Source organism: Tachypleus tridentatus, chromosome 10, assembly GCF_004210375.1.
Source record: "Tachypleus tridentatus isolate NWPU-2018 chromosome 10, ASM421037v1, whole genome shotgun sequence".
NCBI lineage: Eukaryota > Metazoa > Arthropoda > Merostomata > Xiphosura > Limulidae > Tachypleus > Tachypleus tridentatus.
The window spans coordinates 64,923,927-64,950,902 of record NC_134834.1 but is presented as its reverse complement, the minus strand read 5'-3'; the positions used below and the strand labels follow the sequence as shown (position 1 = coordinate 64,950,902).

The following is a 26,976-nucleotide window of genomic DNA, read 5'->3' as shown; positions in this document are numbered from 1 at the left end:
GTCAGGTGCTAAAGTCAGTTTGATAATGCTTTAGTTTGCTTGACATGGTGTGTATGTCTAAACTTAAGAGCACGAATTAAGAGTCTCGACTGACAACATTGTGTTTAATTATTTTTATTGACTTGCGCACTAGGATAACATGCATGATAAATTCGACGAAGTATTAAGGGATTGAATATTCAGCAAGTTTTCTTTTACACTTACATGCTAAAACCGAAAAAGGGCTTGGTCTTCTAGAAATTATTTTCCGTCCAAGACAAATTCGTCATGGTGACTTCGGCCTTTTGGGTAAGTTTTCATACTGTCGCAATAGTATCATTGAAAAAAAAAGAGAAATTGTTGATGTACGAGTCGTAATAAATCGTGTTCTGCATAAACTAACACAAGTGTATCTTACCGTTGTTCGTTAAAAGTAAAAAAAATAAAGCAAAAAGCACTAAAAAGTCGTCAAATTCCACCTTAAATGAGATATAAAAAAATTCAAGTTGAAAATCTACACTAAACCATAAAATAAAAACACAATGATAACCTTTACTCAACAGAAAACATGTTCAATATAAGTGATAATAAAACACACTAAATGTAAAAATATGAGGAAATTAGAGATAAAACATAGTTGTGCACCGTGGTATTTTACTAAATATGACCTATCCAGAATTTCGTAGGCCTAATACCGAGTAATAGTAATATTTATGGTGATTTGTTACGCTATATATTTATTTACATTTTGTGTAGTCTGGTTTTAGCAACCGCACTCGTGGTTCGAACTTTGTTAAATGTATATATGAAATATAAAGGTTTTTGTTTTGTTAACATAGACAGTGTTTTGCGCTAAAATTGTTTTTTTTTTTTTCACATAGATCATATTCAAATAACTTTCGAAATTTTAGAATAGTTCATTTTCACCAAGAAAAACACGTTAACTCAATTTAAGCAATTGCACTGAAAATTAAATATTCATTTATTGTTCTTAATGTGCTGTATAATAGTAGTAGTTACGATTAACTCCACAAACACACCTATTTACATGTTTAGTTCTGAAATTACAATCGCCCTAAAATACTTTTATTTTCACGGGATAAAGTTATATGATGTTAAAACATATTCACCAATAAATCTGCTGTATTTACAAGTGCTGGGAGCTTCGCGTAAAATCGTGCATATTTTTTTTATTTTGCACACTTAAATTATAAAACAATGCTGCACCTGATGGTCTATATCAAACGCTTTCACTAGTTCGTCTTTGAGGCCTAGAAATTTGTAGGTAATTCTTAAAATCAAGGAAGGTTCTTTAACTAACGTATGTTAAATTTAATGTCTTGATCCTTTGTGTACGAATACTCTTTCCATTATCACTACAACATAATTAAGAATTTATTGTGAAATATATATTGTGAAAACTGAAAAAAAATCAATCACTTCAAAATCAAGAGTACAATTAGAATAAAAAAATTCGAACAAGCCTAAACAACATATTTTTCTCAAAGAAATGTTATGACGTGTTCTACTCCTGAGGGAATTCGTATGGATCATTTGATAAAAAATAGCACAAGTCTACGATATGATAAAAAATAGTTTATTTCTTCAGTAATTTTTACTAAAACCTATATTTACTTGTAGGCCTAATTTACTTATAAACATACTTGTGTAATTCCTCAACTAAACATGCTAATTAACTCACTGTTAATTAAATCATAGAAAAATAATATCTAACTCTTCAAGTCACTGAGCTGATTAAGTCACTTCAATAATTCATTCGATATTTATTTACTTTTCATTAACTCACCACTGCTTGTATTTACACTGATTCCTCGTTTCTCTATATACTCCTCGAAATTTCCAGATTTATGTCACGTGCCCTCTCGCTAGTGAATTTATAAATTAAAATATAATTTACAACAGTATTGTAAGAACAAAAATGATCAAAAACTACTTCCAAACTAAAAAAAAATCCAAACGAAACCAAATAATAGTTTACTTCCAAAGTACCGTCAAATAAAAACCAAACTAAACCATACAATATTTCCAACGCACTGGCAAAATAAAATTAATCTAAATCAACGTAAATAATCTAAACTAGCGTCAAAATGGAAAAAAATCCAAATTAGGAGGTTGGTTTACAGATATTGTAACTACTCCTAAAATCATAGAAATTTTGTGTCTCAGCTCAGAAAGCATAACAATAAACTTTCTTTACTGTATTCACCTCTCTGCATTTTTACCCTGTTGAACAATTTCAGGGCAATATGATAAGATATAAGTATTCTACTTTGGTTAGTTTATTCAAACCTACAAATGTGTTGTTCTGGTGACCAGATTTTACGATCTGAATTTAAAGTAATACTATGCCACGCCCCTACAATTTAAAATTACCCTTGCATTCTTCCGGGTATCACCCACGAGCAGTAAATAGTTGGAAGGCGACGCAAGAAATTTATATAAATATCCTATAAGTGATATTTATTGTTATTTCTTATTAATGTCTGTTGTTACTGTTTTTCTGAAATACTTTGGTACGCTATATTTAATGAGAGAATAAGGTAAAATACAAGAAAGGGTAAAAGAGAAACTAATTAAACCTTCATTAAAGGAAAGGTAGTTACGTTCTTCAGATTTGTGTCAATTATTGTTTGATATTATACATTTTTACTAAACCCAGTGTTAATTATATACTATTTTTTCCGGAAATGTATATTACTACTTTCAATTAAAAATGAAGAAAAAAAAAGCAAAAGCTACTCATCTTCTGCGTGTATGTTAAGCCTTAAAATGATCTGCTGTGGTAAAAGGGTACCTCGTCTTTTTATTAATATAATTCGTTATTATGTGGATTTTTACCGAGGTCTTGGCAAAGGGCCAAGCCGGCAGTTACTGAAACAATATCAAAAACTTGTCAGGTCAGTACTTTAGCGTTCCGAAAACCTTGAACCTCGGGACTACATGTATTAGTTAAATAACTGCCTCAGTTCCCGTTCATCAAACACGACAGGTGGCGTTTGTGACGTCATAAGTGATTCCACTTGGTGTCATCTGGAATAAATGATTCTAGGTTATAGTTGGGTGTTTTATAGACGGCATTTGAAAAAAAAAATATATATATATATACATATAGTAGGAAGTGGCTTAATATAGTCGTGTTCTAAAATTTATATATATTAATATATATCAGGACTTATCAAACTGTAATATGAGAAGCTAATGTCGATGGTACGGTACACCAAAAAGAGTAAAAATTAAAAATTTGCAACAAGCCTAGTTTGAGGTCCACACCTCTAAACTTACCGTCCGCCAACATACACTCGCTATTTTTCTTCATTTAAATATAGCATCAGAAACTTTTTAAATTGTGCGAGAAAAAGCAATACCATCCTTCCCATTTAATATACAAGTGTTAAAAATATTAGTTTTTTACTACGAGGTTTTTTGTTTAATGTGGTCTAAGTGTGTACATAGATTTGTTTGTTTGAAGTTAAGCGCAAACTACGCAATGGGCTATCTGTGTTCTGCCAACCACGGTTGTCAAAACCAGATTTCCTTTGTTGTAAGTCCGCAAACATATCGCTATGTCACTGTGGGGCATTTTACTTAGAATTTTTTTTTAAAGTGATATATGTGAGCCTGAAAATTTTAATAACCCCCAATGTTTATGTCTTCTTGGAAAGATATACTGTTTTTCTATTGTTTCTTCTTCCACCGCCTACTCTTTAGCTACCCTTTAATGACGAGTGTGAGTTGACAATCACATTATAAAGTCCCCACAACTAAAATGACGAGCAATAGGTTTTGGTCCCGCGACGTTCAAATTGTAAGTTGAACGTCCCTATCACCAGAACATCCCAGATTCCTTTTTTATTTTTTGAATGATGCATTGACAACTTCAGTTTTTGTAAAGTCTTACATATAATATCGTTTACATTAACGCTTTTTAAAACCAAATTCGAAAGCTATATGTGATTGGGTTATCGGTACTTTAAAGCAAAATGTTTTTCCATCATAATGATCTACCTAATTTTGTAACCCTTATACCATTATCCATGTTATCTACGGTGGTATTAACGGATGTAACCTTTGTACCATCATTCATATTATCTACGGTGGTATTAACGGATGTAACCTTCGTACCATTATTCATATTCTCTCAGGTGGTATCCTTGGGTCAAACTTTCGTATCGTTATCCAAACTAAAGGTATTCCTGCGAAGGGCAAATTATTTTTTCTTTTAATAAGTGGATATGACTATACATACGCACTATAACAGAATGTGGTTTAATGGTTACAAAATTGGGCTAAAGATCAAAAGGTCTAGACTCTAGACTCTAAATGCAATTCTTTTAAAAAATATTCCGCATTTTCATCTCTGCGCCCGTTAATGAGTGATAGTTAATCCTGTTACTAGGACCAAATAGCCGTGAAAACCCTGGTGGTGGATAATATTGTTGTCTGCCTTTCCTCAAGTCAGTTCCAAATTAGGGACAGCTCTGCCTAAACCTTGATTTCCCTAGCCTGGCCGTTTATCCATATATCCATAAGTGTTATTATATTAAATCGTAATAAAACTATAAAGATAGATTAGAAAGCACATTTCTACTGATGTTCAAATCTTCTCAATTTGTATTGCATAAAATCGTTTTATGTCAAAATATTTCTTTCCTTGTTTTTCACGTATTTGTATTAATTGCCATAGATTTATATTCGATAAAGTATTACATTATCAACTCTATGAGTTTAGAAATGAACAGGCATTGCAACATAAAAACAAATAGATGAATGAAAGTCGTGAACGGCCGTCGAAATGTATACTTGCATCAAAGAGATCTGAACGAAAAGATAAGGAGACAGAAACTTGTTTCAGGCCACCCACGTTTCTGATTGTAATCTACCTTTCTGATCGAAAAAAAAACCCTCAAAGTTCGCTTCTAACCGCGGATCTTCCAGTTTCTCTAAGACCTTTAGATCAACTTATAGTGAATACTTTACGTTAAGGTCATGCAATCACTAAGAATAGCGAGAGAGTTAAAGGAAGGAGCTATAACACTTACAATTACATCCTCATAACTAATATACATACTTTAAGGTATATAGTGCAACAACACTTAACCTGTCAACTGTATTACATTATTCTAAAAAATCAGTGATCTTGAGATATCTTTCCTAGCAAGATCTTAAACTTCTCTGATTTTTTTAAATATAGATATTAATTAAGTCTATCAACTATCTAAAGCGAAATTTTCTCTTTAATTTGCTGTTGTTGTTTTGAATTAAGCATAAAGCTACACAATAGGCTATTTGTGCTCTGCCCAACACGGCTATCGAAACGCAGTGTTTAGCGTTGTAAGTCCGTAGACATGCCGCTGAGCCATTAGGGGGCCTCTAATTTGCACTGTCACTTTTTGTTAATGATATCCAAATCAGAAATAGATTCTTACACATGAATAGAAGAGTTCATGGCTACAATCTTAAAAAGTTAGGCATCATTTATATTCTAACGAAATCATGTTTTATCTGTTAACAATACCTCGCATTGAATCAACATCATCCCCGTACATACAGATTTTACATTGAAATATATATGTTGTTGAAACACTCCAAGAGTATTGTGTGCCTGGTTCACTTATAAATTTTGCTTTAAAATTTATTGGTATTAACGATCCGCCGATTATGACCAGACATTAATTCGTTAGCCCGTTCAGAAAAAGCAAGTAGCCTTCACTCACCCAGATGGGCTAAGGCGTGCGATTCGTAATCCGAGGGTCGCAGGTTCGCATCCCCGTCGCACCAAACATGCTCGCCTTTTCAACGTGGGGGGAGTTATAATGTGACGGTCAATCCCATTATTCGTTAGTAAAAGAGTGCCCCAAGAGTTAGTGGTGGGTGATGATGACTAGCTGCCTGCCCTTTAGTCTTACACTGCTAAATTAGGGACGGCTAGCGCAGATAGCCCTCGAGTAGCTTTGCGTGAAATTCAAAAACAAACAAACAAACCTTCACTCATTGTCTGTTATAAGATTCGGAAAATGTTCTTAGGTTAAAGGTAAACTGCTAACGCCGTCAGAAAAGTAAAATGTTTATGCTCTTATCTTGTAAGGGTTTCTCATCTTAAAAATCAATATAGTAAAAACTGTTATAATATGCGAAGAAGATATTTAATTTTTATTTTTACGTGTTTCACAACAGACTCAATGTAAGATTTTTTGTAACTTTTTTTACAACTAGGTACAGTTAATTTAATGGTAAATGATAATTTGGTATAATTGGGACTTCAGTTTGAAAACCATTCCGCTGAAAATAATCGGTTTCGAATAAAGAACTCAACAGTGTTTTGTAAACAGGTATTTACTTTCGATACGCAGTATGCTTGTTAACGTGTTTGCTTTGAAATATAACGGTAAATTTATTGAAGACAATGAGACAAAGTAAAAACGAAGAAAACAGAAATATAACTCTGTAAAATGGATTTAAAAATTTGTGTCATAAACACTTAGAAATATGCAACTTGTAAGCTGGATATTCATACTAGAAAAAGAGATCCTTAATGCTATAAAACTCGACCTACACAAGGATACAAAGAAAGTTATGTCATAATCCTTCAGCAGGTTATGCTCCTTCGTGAAGATAAACGCTTGCAATTCATTGAATTTATACAAAATCAGTTAAACTGAAAAAACATAGTTGTATACCTAACGAACACCCTGATCAACATTTCTCGATGCCAAATGATAATAATTAATCATAGAAAGACAAGGTAAATGGTATTACACATTTCACTGCTAGACAGTTATGACTGATTCCTCATTTTACTAACTGGACATTATATTTGCCAAATATTAATTATGTCTGTTAGAGAAGCCTATAGTATCTTGTTATGTCCAGATCACGCATAGTAAACTCACTCTGCAAAGTTTTGAATAATATATCCGCAGTCTCACCATCAAGTTTTACCGAGTTCAGAAGTCTCGTAGTTATTTGTAATTGATATTTTAAATAGTAGTTGATTATTAGTTACATGTTTCTATCAACATTACAGTGAATACATTCATCAACAGTTACTGAACTTATTTTAAGGAAAGACAAAAGTAACATCCTTCAGAAGCTCACTCCAGCAGGAAGAACGTACGGCATTCCCCAGTACACGGATTTCCCACTGAGTAGTCAGTCAGATAGTGCTGGTTAATGTGGAGGTTCGAAGGATTCCAAGCTACGGAGTGTGCATACGTGTGATTATCTCCACGAACTCACTGAATTCGTTAGGGAGAGTTTGTTTGTTTGTTTTTGAATTTCGGGCAAAGCTACTCGAAGGCTATCTGCGCTAGCCGTCCCTAATTTAGCAGTGTAAAACTAGAGGGAAGGCAGCTAGTCATAACCACCCACCACCAACTCTTGGGCTACTCTTTTTAACAACGAATAGTGGGATTTACCGTCACATTATAACGCCCCCACGGCTGAAAAGGCGAGCATGTTTGGTGGGACGAGGATGCGAACCCGCGATCCTCAGAATACGAGTCGCACACCTTAATCCACCTGGCCATGCCGGGCCTTCGTTAGGGGGGAAGAGAAAGTCGAGAAACGGATGGGGCATAATAGTTTGTATTAACACACGAACCTGATCACAAACACAGTTGCTAGTACAAGATACTAAGGCAGAACAGGAGCAGTGTATTGGATTGGCTAGAGAGAGAGATAAAAGAAGTGAAACAGTTGTGAACTTTCTCACATAAGTCCAAGATATGTGTCCCTTGTATGTTAACTAAAAGTTAAAGAACAACTATAAATCTAGACTAAAACAAAATGTCACACAGTGAGTTAAAGTGAAATACTTATTAGAATGCTAAACATTCTAGTCATGTTACAGAATATACAGAGTTCAACTCAAAATCCTGAATTAAAATCTTATTTTGCTAAAAATTTAGAAACAAAAACTAGTAAACAAATGAAAACCTGGCTTTTAATATTAAGAATACAATAACATCACAAAGCTAGGTTGTATATGTCCACTAGGACTCAAGTGCAAAGGCCGAGGAAACCCTTGGTCATTACTCGATTTAACAACAGAAAAATAGCCTTTTGTAATAGGACATAATGAGCAATTTTACCTGCAAGAAAAATTGGTTAATTGCCAATGAATGAACTCAACTCCTAGCAGCTTAGAATCGGTAAAAGTATGATGTGTTTACTTGAATGTTTTTTTTGTCTAAACTGAAAGGAAAGATAAACTATGGAAGTGGAAAACCGTGACACCTTTGTGTATTACAGTTGTAAGAGCTGCAGCCTTAATTGTTTTATAATAAACGTTACTAACAATTTCCGAGTTATAAAACAATATAATATATTACATTGAAATGTATGTGTCATTTATCATAAAATTCATACATTATCAATTCTGTCCTCTTCATCTACATGGGATTTTAATTTTGAAGATAAATATTTTAGTCTATTGGGAAGAATAAACGCAATTGGATGTAACAGTGCATTCTTATCTATGATAATATGAAGTACACACTGACTTTGAAACATTTGCGTTTGTTGTGTTTTTTTTTTTGTTTTTTATGCTATATAATGAACAAGAAGGTTTTTAAGTTATTCATCTTGTAATTGTTATAAGATTTTACATTATGGCTATGCAAAATGAGCTAGCTGTCGATTTTTTTTAGGAAATGGATATCAAATAGGTTTTTCATGCTTTAAAATTAGGTTATGTGTAGTAACCAGTAGAATGAACAAAGAAGCGAACCAAGAAATACAAGTATTTTTCGATTTACAAACGTTCTGTTTACGTGTTTTTCTTCTTCTATAGCATAATTAACTTTTGTATGTATATTTTTCGATTTACGTTCGCAATATTTTTATCATAACGAAAATATACTTAAAATTCGTAAGAGCGTTTAGCTATTACTAAATACTTTTTCACTATTACAAAATTAAAATAGCTAAAAAGTATTTTTCTCTATTTATAATATTAAGATAACTTTGGCTACTAAGGTATTTTTTCTATACTACATAATTCAAATTCAGTGGAGTGCTATGGATGAAATTTCGAACAGAATGCCACTCTCTTACTGAAGCACATCACAGAATCCGTAAGATATCTCTATGGAAGTATCTCGTGCAGCATATGAGCATCAGTCAGACTTTGTTCCCCATGTTGTGTCTAACATTGTGAAGTAATCTATGTTCTTTTATCGGCAGTAATCCACCTCAACCATCAAGAAGTGTGGCAAGAGACCTTTCTCAAGCTTAACTACTTTCCTGTTGAAATTTTCTCTCCAGGTAATAACGCTGGATACGAAAAGAGACATAATAAAATATTGTGAAAAGGAGAGAGAAACTCATCGCCAGTGCTTGTTCATTATATTTCTTACCATCCACAATCGGTACAATTATCAAAAATGCCGAGAGTGTCAACCATACAGCACAGACAGCAAATCCTAGAAATTATATTCTTATGACAAAAGAAAAAGACATTGTGATGGAATATATAAAGAGTATTTTGGTCAGAGAACCAGAACCAGTAGAACAGTCCTGTCACTTTGCTAATCCAGGAGAAAGCCAGATCTCTGTGGAAGATTTAAAGTGCCGTGAAAGCAGTGAAGGTCCATCTGTTAAAGGCCATCCATGACTAGTTGGAACGTTTTAAGAAGTGTTATAAACTGATGGAGGAAGCAGTAGGTGCGTGTGTCATGGCAGGAGAAAATTTCCTCGAGAAGTTGAAGAGAATAATCAGGAAAGAGAACCACTCCAGCAAGTATGGGTAAAATCGGGCTGTACTGGGAGAAAATGGATGAGAAGACTTCCCTGAGTATCAAGGTATCCAAAAACACTACGTAACAAAAGTTTTACTTTTTCTTGTTCCTGAGCAGAAAGTGTTATTTCCCGATTGCTTATGCCTAAAGTAAATGGAAAGGACCTATTTTTCTCTTCACATTTTGCTTTTGTGACCTGGGAGTGTATAACGAAAACCTGATGGGAGACTATATTTTGAGGCTCATAAGTAAAAATGATTTACATTACAGTCGCAAATCTCGAAAAACTACTCACTTCTAAACATTTTAATATAAATACATGTAAATCTTGATTCATATATTGTTTTATTCAAACCTTACGTAATCATGAAGATTCTCCACTTTTACATGGAGAATAGTTTAATTTCTAGATTTTATTATTCAGGTCACAAAAGCAAAGTTTGGAGGGAATAAGGGTTATTTTCTGTACTTTTACAACATAAGCAATTAAGAAATAACACATACTATCCAGGAACAAAATTTGTGTTACATGGTGTTATTGTCTAACTTCTCTCCTTGGAGGCATTGCAGAGGGGAATTCAAATTTAAACCACACTTAATTTACCAGTTTAAGAATCACAGGGCTATAAAGGACTACCATAAGCCTAACGTTCCCTTAGTGTGACGGTCCAACCATAAAGGCTGGATGACTACATTGTGTCATCCACCATCAGGGATTATTGTAAGAAAAATAACCAGCTAACAAATCGACTCGGCTGACCCTCGATAATACTTCTCGTCATCCGAAAAGCATCGAGGATGTTGCCAACAAGATCAAGATGGTGCTTTTTTCCACCCACCACCATTTCCATAATTCAACCCATGGATCAAAGTATTATCGTGACTTTTAAAACTTGCTATCTGCGGTGCTTCATGAGGCATATTATTAGAGAGATGGACAACGAGGAGATACCAACCACCCACGAAGTATATAAGTATTATAATATCAAGCATGCCATCGAAAATATTAATGTTTCTTGGGATGAAATAACGTAGTCGATGAAGAACGGTGTGTGGCGAAAGATATGGCCGGAGTATGTGAACTACTTCCAGGGTTTTCCAATTCCCCTGCATCCAAAAGGCATAGTAGACTTAGCAAACAGGGAAGGGTTCGATGAAATAGACCAGGATAAGGTGGGGAGTTACTGTGAGGAGCTAACAAACTAGAACCCGCTAGAATCCAAAAATGGAAAGGGTGCTAGGGAAGAAGATTCTAGAATCACATCACCAATACTCCCAAAGCAGTTTACCATGAAGATTCTAGAATCACATCACCACTACTCCCAAAACAGTTTACCATAAAGATTCTAGAATCACATCACCACTACTCCCAAAACAGTTTACCATGAAGATTCTAGAATCACATCACCACTACTCCCAAAACAGTTTACCATGAAGATTCTAGAATCACATCACCACTACTCCCAAAACAGTTTACCATGAAGATTCTAGAATCACATCACCACTACTCCCAAAACAGTTTACCATGAAGATTCTAGAATCACATCACCACTACTCCCAAAACAGTTTACCATGAAGATTCTAGAATCACATCACCACTACTCCCAAAACAGTTTACCATGAAGATTCTAGAATTACATCACCACTACTCCCAAAACAGTTTACTATGAAGATTCTAGAATTACATCACCACTGCTCTCAAAACAGTTTACCATGAAGATTCTAGAATCACATCACCACTACTCCCAAAACAGTTTACCATGAAGATTCTAGAATTACATCACCACTACTCCCAAAACAGTTTACCATGAAGATTCTAGAATCACATCACCACTACTCCCAAAACAGTTTACCATGAAGATTCTAGAATCACATCACCACTACTCCCAAAACAGTTTACCATGAAGATTCTAGAATCACATCACCACTACTCCCAAAACAGTTTACCATAAAGATTCTAGAATCACATCACCACTACTCCCAAAACAGTTTACCATGAAGATTCTAGAATCACATCACCACTACTCCCAAAACAGTTTACCATGAAGATTCTAGAATTACATCACCACTACTCCCAAAACAGTTTACCATAAAGATTCTAGAATCACATCACCACTACTCCCAAAACAGTTTACTATGAAGATTCTAGAATCACATCACCACTACTCCCAAAGCAGTTTACCATGAAGATTCTCGAATCACATCACCACTACTCCCAAAACAGTTTACCATGAAGATTCTAGAATCATATGATGGAAGACGCCATGTGCTGTTAAAAGGAGCTCTATCATAATAATGAGAAAAAAGCAATACAGGCATCTCTTGATATGTTCTCCAAACTTCGACCTTCAGCCAACCAGGACGCGTTAACCTCACAAAACTTATCCTCTTCATTTCTTTCTCCAAACATTGAAGATGACTCTCTATCTGTTGAAACTTACTCGCCAATACTTTCCGAAGATCACCAGTAAACACTGTAATATTTCCCTAGTCACTTAGCGAAGCAAACAAACAACTATTTCTTGGCTGGTACAGTACACTAAATTTTGTATTTTATTAATCAAAACTTCTTTTTATTTTAGATTTTTTGCTTGTTTTAATTTTAACAGTATTTTTCTTGCGCTTTAATAGAAGAAGCGTGGATAACAAGTTTGGGTCAGGAACGCATCTCCTATTTTTTACTTTTAAAACAATTTACATTTTTTCGTTATACATTATTTATCCAAGAAAGTTTCCCTTTCGTAATTCGAGGGATACGTGACTATATGATTGGTTGAAAGGTATGACATTAACCCACCGAAAGCAAAGTATGTTAATCCAATTTACAGGACTTGTTCATTATAAGCAACCCCCAGGCACAGTGAATAGAGCAATGTTATCCAGAAAGTTCTAAAAAACAAAATATACATCAAACTAGACACCTTTTAATCTGATGCAAATGCTTTCTCAAATACGTAAGTGGTAGAGAATTAGTACTGTAATCTTCATGCACCAAGGCCTACATGAAAACAATTTTATTACAAATAGAGAGTTTAAATCATGCGAAGAATGATGGCACACAGTAAATGAAATTTTATACAATTTTGAAACCAGGCTACCTGAAACGTCAGTGCACTGTGTAGTAAATTGAAATTAAGTATGCCTGTATTCACGGATGGCAAAAGGTCAGATAACCCGGATATTTCAGCCTCCTGTTGCGACACTAAATTCACCCGTCGTAAAAACGTGTCAAACTGGAACAAATAGCCTCAATGCATTGTGGGCAAACTCGCGGGAAAACCACAATAAATTTAGTATTTTCACACCAAAACACACTCCTCGCAACAGCATACAGATTTCAAAGAACTACATCATCTCAATTCATACACAAATATTCGAACATACCAACCATACCAGATAGACTCATACATAGTACAATAACGCACTTCGATAAGAATTGGATGAAAAATGAATTACTATGGAAACTAGACAGGTACCTAATACATGATGAAGTTAGTCCTAAACATCTCTCCCCAGTTAGTTTATATTTTAAACAAAAATAAAAATAAATAAATAAATAAAAATGGTAAAAGTTAATTAAAAAAGTGTCACCAACAAACTTGACAGTCTGCTAATAGAGCAAAATATCAACCATATATGTACCACAATACATAGACATTGTCCTGAAAAGGATCAGAATAATATTCAGTTCACTCTGACCTAAAAATAAAATAATTACAAATTTCAATACTGCAAGACCACATAAGTACGAGGAGGAGGAAGAAGTCAAAGAGAACCTGATCCTCAAGGGTATGAACATATTATACCCAAACACCGAAAGAGAGAGAGAAAACCCTTTTGGTAAAACTACAAAAATATATCTCTGTTGTCGAATATAGGTTTGATGGTCATTGTTCATTTACACATGAATTTAAAACTCTATTTTCTTTCAGCAAACTGAAACAGATTTGTCAACATCTGTATTTTAAACAATAATAACGGAAATAGGCACAGGATGTTTTTTAATTAAGCCATTGATGTCATCACAATACGGTTGTAGTGAGCTAAACGGTGGTGGATTGTTCAAGTAAAGGAAAGACAGAAATCAACAACAACTGTCAAAATGAGAAACATCATAGATTTGTTTACGACTTCATACTTTTCAACCAATCACGAATCTAAATATATGTTTAAAATTATGGTCAGATACCTGACAACCTGCACTGAAAGAAAAACAAAATTTAACCAAAGAAACTTCACACGTACACAAACATACACGAACTACAAAAAAGGGAAAATAGAAATAGAAAATGATCTGTTAGTCTGAGACAAATTAGCATTTGGACCTTTATCAAAAGCACTTTGCTATCTTTTTAGAACACATGTTAGAATCAGATCTAAATCCCATTCTGATGAGTCGGAAAGACATATATATGTATCAATTTTTAATATTTGGTTCTTCCTTGTATGTAGTGAACTGTTGAATATAATTAACGTATTTAGGCTAAAAAGTAATATTTCATAAACTGTGTACGCCTGAAACTATGAAGAAGTTACATTATCACAAATAAAATGCAGCATATGAAGTCAAATTTATTTCGATTTAGTAATTTTATTACTATTTAGGTAAAACGAGGATGGTGGAATAAGAAAATACTACAAAACACTAAAAATGTTTAAAAATATACTGTGAACAAGATATTAACTAAAAAGAAAAGAGCTTTAAAGAAATACTATTTATGATCACATTGCTTTCCACTATATTCAATTCTTCATTGCACGAGCTGCTTCTAATCACTCTCCTCGTTGGGTATATAAGACTGTTTAGTTTAAGAATTATTACTTGATTTATTTTGTGACTTAATATTTAATGATAGTTTAATTTTAAGACAGGAATGTTGAAGATAGATTGTATTAAAAGTGGTAGTTGTTTTCAATATATTATTTCGAAACAAAGTTATCGCCAACAAGTCACAGACACCTGCTGTAGAAGAATCCCAACCCACATATATATAAAACCTTGACACTACCACAAGCCATAAACTGTTTCTCACACTTCATTGTTGACTTTCCACTGGCGTATAGTTTCTATTCTGCTCTATTTATTAGTATTTTAATTTTGCTTGTAGGTATTATCAGAGCAAGCTGAGTTTCATTAGAAGTTGTTCACTTCATTTGCTGTGAAGTCATAAAAGAGTTTTACCGAGAAACTATTAAAGAAAGTGGAGAAAAATCATGCGAGAAACAAAACACTGATAATTCTCAGAGGATGATAGTTTCTTAACAAACATAAGCTATGCATTGGAACGATTAGAAAAATTCAAAAACAGAAGTAGATAATTCTGTTATTTACGTGGTGCGACTCCTCTGAGCCGTGCAAAAATGTAACTTTGAATATTTTTTCACTTTGTATATTGCACTAAATAAAAATACAGTATGACAAAATAGCATTAAAAAATTAGAAATTGATGAAATGGCATTAGTATTATTATTTTTACGTAAATTGAAATATGATTTGTAGGTTTGCACACGACACCCGATAGAGTTGATTTGTTTGTTTGCTTTTAAACTCAAAGTGTCAGATTGAGCAATCTGTGCTCTGCCCATCTCGGGTATTTAAACCCATTTTTAGTATTATAAGTTAAATATAACGCCAAAATGAGCAATAGTGTTAAATCGAACAGCTTTAAAAATACTAATAAAGGTATATTTTTTGTTATGTCCAAGGTTGCACAATGTGCAATCTACACCTTTTCTGGCACAGGAGTCGAACATTACTGTTACTGCTGAGTCACCAGAATGAACTAATAAACAACTCAGTTACCTTCCCTATAATTATAGCATTATACATTATGATACTGTCTGCAAAATGGATTTTACAAAATGCATAAAAGCCTAGAAAAATAATCAAAAATACCTGAATCACAAAATGAAGTTTTAAATAAAATTTAAGCTAACTGGAATACTCAGAAAAGTAAGTTGTAAGCTTCAATGTGAAAAGGAATGGCTACAGATATTTATAGAGAGTAAATTGCTGGTATTAATTATTAGTCCAAAACCATTTATCAAGTGAAATGTGTCCTTCTTACTTACCCTCAAGAAACAGTTTTGTAGAGGTAATATAATACAGAGCTGGCGGCTGTAGCAGAGACATCTGAAATCAAGTGATAAGTCATGACTAGAGCAGAGAAGTTCAGGCTATCAAGTTATGCAAGTTGAAAGAAACGAAGAACATTAATGAAATGAGCAGTACTCACTTCAAGCGTTTTCCCTCGGCGCAAAAACTCCCAAGGGAGGTACTCTCCAGCCATAATGTCAGGTAGATTTCCGCATCATTAAAAGTTAATTTCAAAATATAAAACTATAAAAGTTTTAACAGTAAAAAAAATAAACAAAACCAGATGCCATTAGGAGTGTGAAACAAATTCTGAAACATGAGTTCTTTCTTAGGTAACATTACAAAAGTGAATAGTAGAATTGTGTACAGTATGTGAAAAAAAGGAAAGAAAACGTGTGTGTGTTTAAAACGCTTAAATAAACAGGGTTAAGAAATAAAAAATAGAAAAAAAAATATAAATAATGCGCAATAAAGAGCTGATCTGATGGTTTATATCTTATATATCTGAAAGGGACAGGCTGAAAATATAAAAGAAAAATAAATAGAACGTGAGTGTTTTTTTATATTTGATGAGCCCATCGACGGGAATCGAACCCTTGATTTTAGGGTGGTAAATCAATAGACTAACCGCTGTACAAGCAGGAAACCGATACTTAGCCTTTCTCTCTCTCTATTCTGGCAGTTGTTTTTGAATAAGATTAATATTTCTGAGGAAATATTAACCCCCAGGGTGTTCGAAGACTAAACAGTCTTCCTTCAATCCCGCACTTGGTAGAAGTTAAGAATTTTGTTTGAATTAAGCACAAAGCTACACAATGGGCTATCTGTGCTCTGCCCACCACGGGTATCAAAACCCGGTTTTAGCGTTGTAAGTCCGCAGACATACCGCTGAGCCACTGGGGAGGGGGGGCAAGAATTTTGACTACATGACTATTGATAATTTTGGGTTAAAAGGGTTGATAGGTTTAATATGAATATGGTTAATGCGACTCTGGTAGGCGTGGCAGCTGATAAAGTGAAGGCGAAGTCAACGCCCGATTGAAGAAGAAGTAAGAAGCAGGTCGGCAGACGAAACATCAACGAAATATTAACTCAAATGGGCCAATTCAGGGCCGAACATGGATCGATGGATCAAATTGCCCCAGCTGAGATCTACAGATCCAATGCTTTCTAACAAAATGTGAAATTTATAAGGACGGCACATGACATTATAAAGGCAGAATTTAACAGATGGAAAAAGTCCTTAAATACGTATTACTTCTATGCAAATATTTTGCTTACTACTCATATAAAATATAATCTTACAGTTTGTCACTTGTTCAGCAACTTGTACTCCTTGTCTTGTTTATAAAATACCATATGTCTTTCATTTAATCGAGGATTACTCTTATTTGTCAAGGACTGTTTCCCTTTTTAGGAATTCATTCCAGTTCAACGAGACTACACAAATTCTTTCAGAAAGAGGACTAGTAATATATTGATGTACATTCTGAGGACATTAAATGATTAAGAAGACCTGTTACGTTTCTTCGGTAACAACCTCAGGTTAATATTGTCCAGAGAAGAGAAACAAAGTTGAACATTCTAATTCAACAAAAATTTGACCGACGTGTTTAGTTGAGTTTCAAAAGTAGGTGACTTATCAACTTCAATTTGCCTATTTTATTCTGTTGTTTTTTTTTCTTGGGAGCTTTTCGTGGCAGTTAATACTGTAATTAGAGCATATATTAAATGAAACATAAAGTTCTTACATATAACACTCTCAGTAAAATTATGTGTTTTTCAAATCAATTAATTATATGGACGATGACTAGAAATATTGTTTGCATGTGCTTATTTTTTCGTCATTTTTATGACACTCTTGGTAGCATATTTCCAAGTCATTCGATAGCAGCCAGCGAAAAGAGGCAAGAAAATAGATAAAAGGTGAAGATAAATACGTGAATTAGAATGTTGAGAATAAACGTGCTTTTAACGTCCTGTTCACTATACTAGAATAGAAAACTCGATCAGCAAAAGAGCTTGTTTCAGTTACCTATAACAGTGGATCTTTGTAATGTGTCTAGATAAAATTTTCAGAGAAGAAATGTGTTTTCAACATTAAAAAAATCGTAATAAATGTTTTAATGCCGTTTGAAAATATTAATGAAAAACTAAGTATTTTTTAATTATCAATGGTATCTATCACTCTTTTATTGGTTGTTTTTGGATAAGGAATTTTCGCCGTTGGTATACAGATTAATTTAATTTAATATAGAAAGAATGTTTGTTTTAATGCAAGCTAGTATAAGCATTCTATACCAGATAGATAATGCAATTCCAGCGTTTTAAATCCTCAAGCTTAAGGCTAAGCCACTTAGGTGCCAGACAAAAGGAAGGGCTTTTATAAATATACTGGCAAAATGCAATGGGAAACTTTATTAATATTTTGTTATTGTTCTCTTGTAAACTGCTATTGTTGCCTCTTAAGCAAAACAGTAAGTCTATTACATAAAGTCATTTTAAAGTAGATAATGTATAGAAATAAATAAGGCAGTTCAGAACGAGCTACTCTTGGTAGGATTTGCTTTTAGAAAGAAACAAACGACCGATAAATAAAGAAGTGTTTAGTTCAACATAGCAGCCATTATCCCCATTCTTTATGTTTGATTGTTTTCGCGCAAATCTACTCGACGGTATCTGTGTTAACTGTCCCTAACCACGAAGTGATAGGCTAGGAAGTTTGTTATTGTTTGTTTGTGGTTAAGCACAGAGCTACACAATGGGCTCTATGTGCTCTGCCCACCATGGGTATCAAAATTTCTAGCCTTCTAAGTCCGCAGACATACCGCTGTGCAACTGGAGGGCCACTTGAAATGATGATATAAATCTTCAAAACCACTGAGTAAAGTCTTTTTGATACTTAACATCAGCTATTTTCTTACTGTACACAGATTTACATCTTTGTAGTACCTAAATATGAGAAGAGTTTTAATGGAAGTATAGTTACATAGCCTACATATCTTTTGGCACAGCTTGTAGGCTTGTATATTGTTTTTTGTTTTTTTTTCAGAAATGAAAAGTATTTTTTTCCTTTTGTTTTGATGAAGATAAACAATCAAGGAGCCCATTATATTTTTAGGGTTACATTTGACTTGTGGAGATTTAAAAAAATGTTTCAAACGTTAATTGTGGTATTTATTTTCAGTGAATGACACCATTACTGAAAGTTTGTAAATACAGCTTCATGTGTATCCTACAGTTGGTTACTGTCTCAATTCTTAACATATATAAAATATCCATTTTGAGTTTAATCTTTCTTCTTTTTTTTTCTAGCTGGCTTGGAGTTTGGCAATAGTAATTATCATGGTAAAAGGTCAGTCTTGTGGGCCACGCATGAGTGCCCGTCTTTTAACAGAAATTCCATGTGATATGTCAACATCTTTATACTGCTCCAGTTCTGGAAGTGCATATCCCTGGTAAGTTCATCAAGAATTTCCAGTTCATCAGTGTTCTAACATATTTAAGAAATAAATGACAAAGGTTAGCGCGTGATTATTTCAAGTATTTGCATTGTATTTTGGATATTTTAACATTAACATAAGTTTGTTTTGAATTTTGTGCAAAGCTACATGAGGGTTATCTGCGCTAGCCGTCCCTAATATAGCAGTGTAAGACTAGAGACAAGGCAGCTAGTCATCACCTCCCACCGCTAATCCTTGGGTTACTCTTAGTATAGTAGGATTTATCTTCATATTATAGCACCTCTCCGACTGTAAGGGCGAGCATGTTTGGTGTGACGTTGATTCGAACCCACGACCTTCATACTGCAAGTCGAATGCCTTAATCACCTGGCCATACCGGGCTTCATACCCTCGTCAAAGTAATTTAGCTTATTTCCTCATGTAAAATTTCTATAATGTTAACATATGGAACGCAGTTTATTTCAAGGAATATTACTGTTTCTTACTGCTGTCAACGCACATTGGACACATCTTTACTGCATTTGCAACTCATGAGTTCCAGTATACCTCTCTCTCTCTCATTGTTTGGGTATTTATATATATACCCAGGAGGGTCGGGTGCACTTGACCTCTTCCTCCTTCCTTTCCTTTGTTTATTTAAACTCTTTAATGTATTAATATATATTACATGAGGGCCAAAGTAACCCGCATTTAATTAGGCCCCTATCAGGGCAATGTCCATGTATCATTAACAAACAGTTCCTCACTAATGTCTAGTTTATAGTTGGCCTGTTTTTATTTTATTACTTTAATTATTATTATTATTGTTTATTTGTTTATTATTATTGTTTATTTGTTTATTATTATTGTTTATTTGTTTATTACTATTTTTTATTTTATTATTATTATTTTTTAATTGTATAATTATTTTTTCTTATTGATCTCATGTATAGGTTAAATGGGGAGAGGGAATGATGACTATCTTCATCATATAAGCAGTACCCGTCAAGTTCGCATAATATTTCAAAAAATGAACAGTATACCTTGTGATGCAGGTCCCTTCTTGTTAAAACTAGACGAAATGCGCTTCCTTGCCAGTCCCATTTGTTACCAATCATCATCATCATCAACTGCCATTCGATTTCTTAAGGAACATAGGGCCGCAATCACTGCGGTTTCTGTAACAGGCTGGTTTTTAAGTGAGTAGGTTGTTAGCCCACTGCACCTAGCCGTCCCTAATTTAGCAGTTTGAGACTAGAGGGAAGGCAGCTAGTCATCACCACCCACCGCCAACTCTTGGGCTACTCTTTTACCAACGAATAGTGGAATTGACCGTCACATTATAACGCCCCCACGGCTGGGAGGGCGAGCATGTTTGGCGCGACGCGGATGCGAACCCACGACCATCAGATTACGAGTCGCACGCCTTAACGCGCTTGGCCATGCCGGGCCTTGTTACCAATAGGTAGCAGTAAATTTCGAATGACACTAAGCAAATTATGCTGAACAAAAGCCTGATGATTGGTTTTTAAATAGCGCATGTTAGTATATGATGTCAGAAGTGAGTAGTAAACACTCATTTTGGTGTCTGGCCTTGCAAAACGGCTGTTATCTAAATCTGGATGGTATGCAACAGGACCCATTTTGTCTAGGCTCAGCTCCAGATCTAAAACACTGACAGGTAACATCTTAATTTCTGAGCAACTATCCCACAGACTTAAGTCTGAGAAGTTGCATATCTTAAAATTTTTCTTTTGTTTTAGTCATTTTATAGGCCCAGCATGGCCAGGTGGTTAGGGCGTGCGACTTGTAATCTGAGAGTCGCGGGTTCGAATTCCCATCCCACCAAATATACTTGCCCTCTCAGTCGTTAGGGAAATAAATGTCGCAGTCAATCTCACTATTTGTTGGCAAAATAGTAGCCCAGAAGTTGGCGGTTAGTGATGATGGTTAGTTGCCTTCTCTCTAGTATTACACTGCTAACTTAAGGATGGCTAGCGCAGGTAGCCCTCGTGTAGCTTAGTGCGAAATTCAAAATAAACCAAACAAACAAACTACTCATTTTGTACACCTTCAGAGCTTGTTGGTATACTAAACAACATTAATGGCTTGTTAAGTTGTTGAAGTTAATTATGATCACGAATTTTTTTTTAATTCAACGTTTTAAATTTCATCCAGTTGAGATGACTATTTTAGCTATTATGAGCCTTGGTACATGTTCCTAAAATAAAACTGCGGTGTATTGCCCATTCTAAATTTCAATATGATTTGCATATGTAGAATATTTCATTATGTTTGTTTTCGTCCCTAATTTAGTAGTGTAAGACTAGAGGGAAGGCAGCTAGTCATCACCACCCACCGCTAACTCTTGGGCTTCTCTTTTACCAACGAATAGTGGGATTGACCGTAACATTATAACGTCCCCACGGCTGAAAAGGCGAGCATGTTTGGTGCGACCGGGATTCGAACCCGCGACCCTCGGATTACGAGCCGAACGCCTTAACACACTTGGCCATGCCATTTCATTGTGTGTCACTGCGCTTAACAACAAACAAACTACAATTAGAATATTCTAAAAGTGGATTACAATGTATACATCACATAGTTTTATTACAGCTTTACCTTACTATTCGCTAATTCTCCTTTCATTAAAAAAGAAAATATAAACAAATCTGGTCACTTTTAGGAATTCTGTACGGAGATACATCTACGATAACCAAGGACTTGTAAGGAGAATGTACGGAGACCAACGCCACAGCTTCGTACTTCAGGAAGAAATAGGAACTCGGCGATTGCGATATATCAATCTTCCACCCTCCCCAAATTTTCGAAGTCCTAAAGCTACTCATGTGAGATCAAACTCACGGCAGCAGACATTTCCTCACACTGTAAGTTTATTTCCAACGGATTTAGACCGAAAAGATCCGACTTCAACGCCAACAAACCTCGAAACAACTCTTCCAGAACAGTCAATTTCCACAGCTCTCAATGTAGAAGATAGAAATAAAACTGAAATACCAACTACTTCAAGCATAACTACGGGGGTTCCTGAAACCGACATAAGCGTTACATCATCAACAAATGCTTCAGAAGCAATGTCATCTCTCGATACGACTGTGAATATCCTACACATAAATGAAACAACTGTCTCCCCAACAGGAATAGAAGACGAAGCCTTATTTTCTCAAGTTTTCACCTATGCTACAGCCACAACCTCGACTTCATCAGAAATCACAATGACAGATACAATTGTATCAACATCAGAAACTACTGCTGATAGTAAAACCTACAACAAGACTACAAAGGGAGATGACGTCACAATCCAGCCACTTTATTATGAGGATACGAGTGAGCTGGAAGGAATGATAAACATCATCAACTCCAATCATTTGAACGCACAAACAGAAGAAGATGAGGAATGGGTTAGCTCTCCCAACAGAGTTGGTGTGTAAGTATTAACAATGATATGGTTAGTTTTAATGAAACAATGTTACGTATGTGCTATTAAGTAGTGCATTAAAATGTAGAACTGTATGTAATTAGTTTTATTACAACAATACTAGCGAACCCGTAGGCCTGTGGCCTACATTTACAGAACTGCTATAATGTAAATTCAGTGCATCAAAATGTGGAATAATATATAGCTAGTTTTACCACGACAAAATTACCTCAGTACTCTTAAGACGTAGAAGTAAATATTGTTAATTCTGTTAAAACAACACTGCTTGTATACAATTATGTCGTGCATACGAATGTCGAAGTGTATGTGGTTACTTCTATTGAAACATTATCAGGTGTTTACTATTGGGTGGTGTATATGAATGTGAAAGTATTTATTTATGTGTTTTATTCCAAAACTATATAAACGATCCAATAAGTTCATAATGTTGTAATAAAATATCTTATTAAAATACAGTTTGTTTTTCTCACTGATAATGATGGCAGACCCAATGTGATGTCACAGTTGTATCGACTTGACAAACAATTGTCGATGTTAAATTTTAGAACAGACTACATAGTTTTACTGCTGTAAACATGTAACTTCTGGTTTGTGAAATCCTGTGGTATATAATGTAAGTTGCGATAAGAACTTAGTTATTGTGGATTACTTTTAGTATGATTTCAGTGCTACTATGTCGTACTTAATATTTTATCATTTCTTCGTCGTTAAGCGTATTTCCTAATTCCAAAACTTTCCACCCACTTGTCCTAATTTTGCCCGTAGATATCTTAGACTTGAAATCTAGGACAGAAATGTATCTTCCGTTTCTGTTGATTCTAGGAATGCATGTTTAGTAACAGAAGAAGTCGTTGCCCCTTACTGGGCCAACAACACCCGTGGTGAAACACTTGCTCTGCTTAATGTTTATCCATTTGAACAATACGTTCACTGGGAAAAATGTGTGTAAGTGTTTATTTTTTATTTGTTTTTACAAAATCATGCTACGATCCTTTACCTAATTGGGTAAATGTAAATATAGAAATCTGTTATTTTGAAAGAATTATCTAGTTCCTTTAATAAATGACAGTTTCCGCCAACAAAGAGATTTATGTGTTAACCATGTATCTACAATATGTGACTTAACGTGTCTGTTTTATATATATATATATATATATCTTTGTCTTTTCAAAATTTCACGCCTCATCAAATAGTACTGTAATTTTCGTTCTTGTATTCATTTCTGCTGTTTACGTCAGAAACTGTCATACTCACTTATTAAAACAAAGTTAAAGACAGAATTATGGAAATTATATAAGAATGTAAAAGTTATTTATTTACAAAATCAGGTAATTTAGTAAGAAACAATCTGTATCATTTCCACAGTCACACATATGAAGTTATCTGCTTTAACAACAGATACAAATCCTATCCAAGTATTTGCAGTTTGCGACCACGTTTTGCGAAAATTGCATCAATAAAAAATCAGTTCTTTTTTCCATCCTAATAAAATAAATATATATCTATGTGTATATGTATATTTGTCCAAAAAAACAAATTGTTTTATTTAAAATGTCCCCAGTGGCTCAGTGGTGTGACTTAATAGTTCATTGTGTGGCTTTGTGCCTAATTCAAAACAAAAATTATTTAAAATAATTTGAAAAAGTGAATTACCTAATTATTTATAGCATTTTACGTCATCCATATAACAAAACTTGTAGTGTTTTTTTCATGTAAAATTTTTTAAATGTAATTTCTTTTTATTTTAATAGATATGAAAATCGTCAGATGCACTGCAGAGATGGTTGCCGTTGCGAACAGCAATATCGGCTTCACCGCCTTTTGGCCTTTGACCCAAAGAATGAGTGTCGAGGGATCTTTGCCGATTGGTTCCGGTTTCCTTCATCGTGTGTGTGTATTTGCTACGATATTCCTACGGACATTTCTAAACCTTCCGCAAAGACTGGTCGATGGATCTAAAGCTAACTAAGGTTCAAAGGGAACAATGACTAGCGTCAATGATAAAAAAGAATTTCAGACTTCAGGGAAGTTCGGTTTGTTTATTCAAGCTGAACCAGTTTTGAAATTTGCTGGAAGAAATCTGTGATTAACAGGTTGTTCGAGTAATTTTATAACCAGTGATGTCTTCTAAGTAAGGTGCTCTTAACTTCCAAAATGTTACTTGAACATTTTAATCCTGTTAACTGACATGATCTGGCGAAATTTCTAATGTTTTTTACAACAGCGTGATAGAAGACATTCATTTCTTTAATAATTTTAAAACATTGGTTTTCCTGCATGAATGTTAATAGAAATCGTAAAACATTCCACACTAGATGACAAGCTGACAATGCTTGTCATTGAAAAATCGCAGAGTAATTATACGATGTTGTATTTTTTAGGACAAAGTGGCAGTACTATGTATTTATACATATTTAATAAATTGTGTAACGAGAACATTATACATTTTTTTGTTGGAATTTGAATAGGCCTGGCATGGCCTAGCGCGTTAAGGCGTAATCTGAGGGTCGCGGGTTCGCGCCCGAGTCGCGCCAAACATTCTCGCCCTCCCGGCCGTGGGGGCGTTATAATGTGACGGTCAATCCCACTTTTCGTTGGTAAAAGAGTAGCCCAAGAGTTGGCGGTGGGTGGTGATGACTAGCTGCCTTCCCTCTTGTCTGACACTGCTAAATTAGGGACGGCTAGCACAGATAGCCCTCGAGTAGCTTTGTGCGAAATTCCAAAACAAATTGCTAATTGAATGAAATGTTTCTCTGTTGGGTTTTTTCATTTCCCTGTATGCCCTGGAAGGTTGCGTGATTAATATAATTCAATTTAATATAAGTTGAAATTAAACAATTACAGACCACTTATTGGTTATGTATATATGTGACGTTTAACCAGAGTTTCATAATAAGATGCAACAGTTTCTATAACGTAATGGAATCAAAGCCCAATACTTTTTTCTATATATAAAATTATTTGTCTCAAAATATTTCAGTACTATAAACAATTTACATCTTAAATGAGTTCAACAAGCGTGTTCAAAGGTATATAAATACAATAACTATAAGTACAATGTGAAAACTGTACCGAAGTAGAGAAACCCTTTGGATACATGTTGAATATTTTGCCGCAGACAAAATAATATAGGAAAGAAAAGACCATTCGACATCTTGAAGACAAAGAAACGTCATTTGTAAAATACTTGACTCTTTGTTGATCTCTGCCAAACCAACTACGAGAACAAAGAAAACAAAAATGGGGAACTTTCATAAAACCGATAAATAAATATTGTGGCTTAAAACTAACTTTAAAAGTTAAGAATGTTTATGAAATGACTAGTTTCTTGTTTAGGATATTTTTTTCCCAAAATTCTGGAAATCAGTTGTTAAAATAGCACACAATATCTGAAATAAATATTAGTTTACTTGAAACATAACTTGTATTGAATGCAGCGTTTTTGTTGCTCCTGAGCAAAAAATGCTATTTAGTGGCCTCTTTTGATATTTTCCTCAGTTAATGAGTTGTTTATTAGTTACTATTAGATAATAGACTTTTCATAAGTACATAAAACAAAAACAACAAAAATTTGTATATTAAATTTGTAAGTGAACGAAAGTTGCTTGAAGTTAAATTTAGCAACAAGTGTATTGTCATCTCTATCCATATCGTCTGCACTTACTCACCGAGAACATCTCTCAAAACAAGACTTTGTAATAAATGTACTTAATACTTAAGTAAAGCACAATACGAATCTAAAATTAATATTTTCAAAAAGTTTACCCCTTCCTCAAGATGAAAATATTGATTCAGTCCAGGAATCTATTGATCTCTTACAAGTATTTAGCCACCCACCCACTAGTAACACAGTGGAATGTTTGCAGACTCACACTGGTAAAAACCAGCTTTCGATACCCGTGCTGGACAGAGCACTGAGAGCCCATTTTGTAGCTTTATACTTAATTCTAAACAAACAATATAAGTATTTATTATAAGATCTTGCTTTTAGAAAAGTAACTAGACAATCCCAATGTGGCGCAACCTATTAGTTTTTGCCTATTCATTAAATGCAATATTGGATACATATTGTGACACTATTTCCATTTATTCTGTTAATAAAAACAAAAAACGTTTGTAGACAGCAACTGTCAAACATTTTTCTTTAATTAATGGAGACTGTTATCGAAAAGCTCGTAGTAAGTTGAAATTATTTAAGATTTTGTATATCTCAGGAACTATAGTTTTTATTTCCATAGG

General features: G+C 34.3%; 1 protein-coding gene across 2 annotated transcripts; it reads left to right on the top strand.

Moving 5' to 3' along the window:
- The first annotated feature begins 66 nt into the window (after window positions 1–66).
- On the top strand, window positions 67–26,158 carry LOC143229464 (protein spaetzle 4-like). 2 transcript variants are annotated; one of them, XM_076461818.1, is made up of 5 exons: window positions 67–288; window positions 19,150–19,292; window positions 21,964–22,725; window positions 23,560–23,682; window positions 24,489–26,156. In XM_076461818.1, exons 1-5 carry the CDS (start codon window positions 268–270, stop codon window positions 24,694–24,696), a joined length of 1,257 nt encoding a protein of 418 aa, XP_076317933.1. In that variant the 5' UTR covers window positions 67–267; the 3' UTR covers window positions 24,697–26,156. The 2 variants fall into 2 exon arrangements, with proteins under 2 accessions (XP_076317933.1, XP_076317934.1); XM_076461819.1 differs by lacking the exons at window positions 67–288; window positions 19,150–19,292 and adding an exon at window positions 19,597–19,696 and having other exon boundaries at window positions 24,489–26,158.
- The last annotated feature ends 818 nt before the right edge of the window (window positions 26,159–26,976 follow it).

Bases quoted from the DNA above. Each gene is read 5' to 3' on its own strand.
- LOC143229464 (XM_076461818.1), top strand. From the start codon at position 268: ATGGTGACTTCGGCCTTTTGG. The intron at 19,293-21,963 runs GTAAGTTCATCA...GGTCACTTTTAG, and splicing joins TCTGGAAGTGCATATCCCTG to GAATTCTGTACGGAGATACA. The intron at 22,726-23,559 runs GTAAGTATTAAC...TGTTGATTCTAG, and splicing joins TCTCCCAACAGAGTTGGTGT to GAATGCATGTTTAGTAACAG.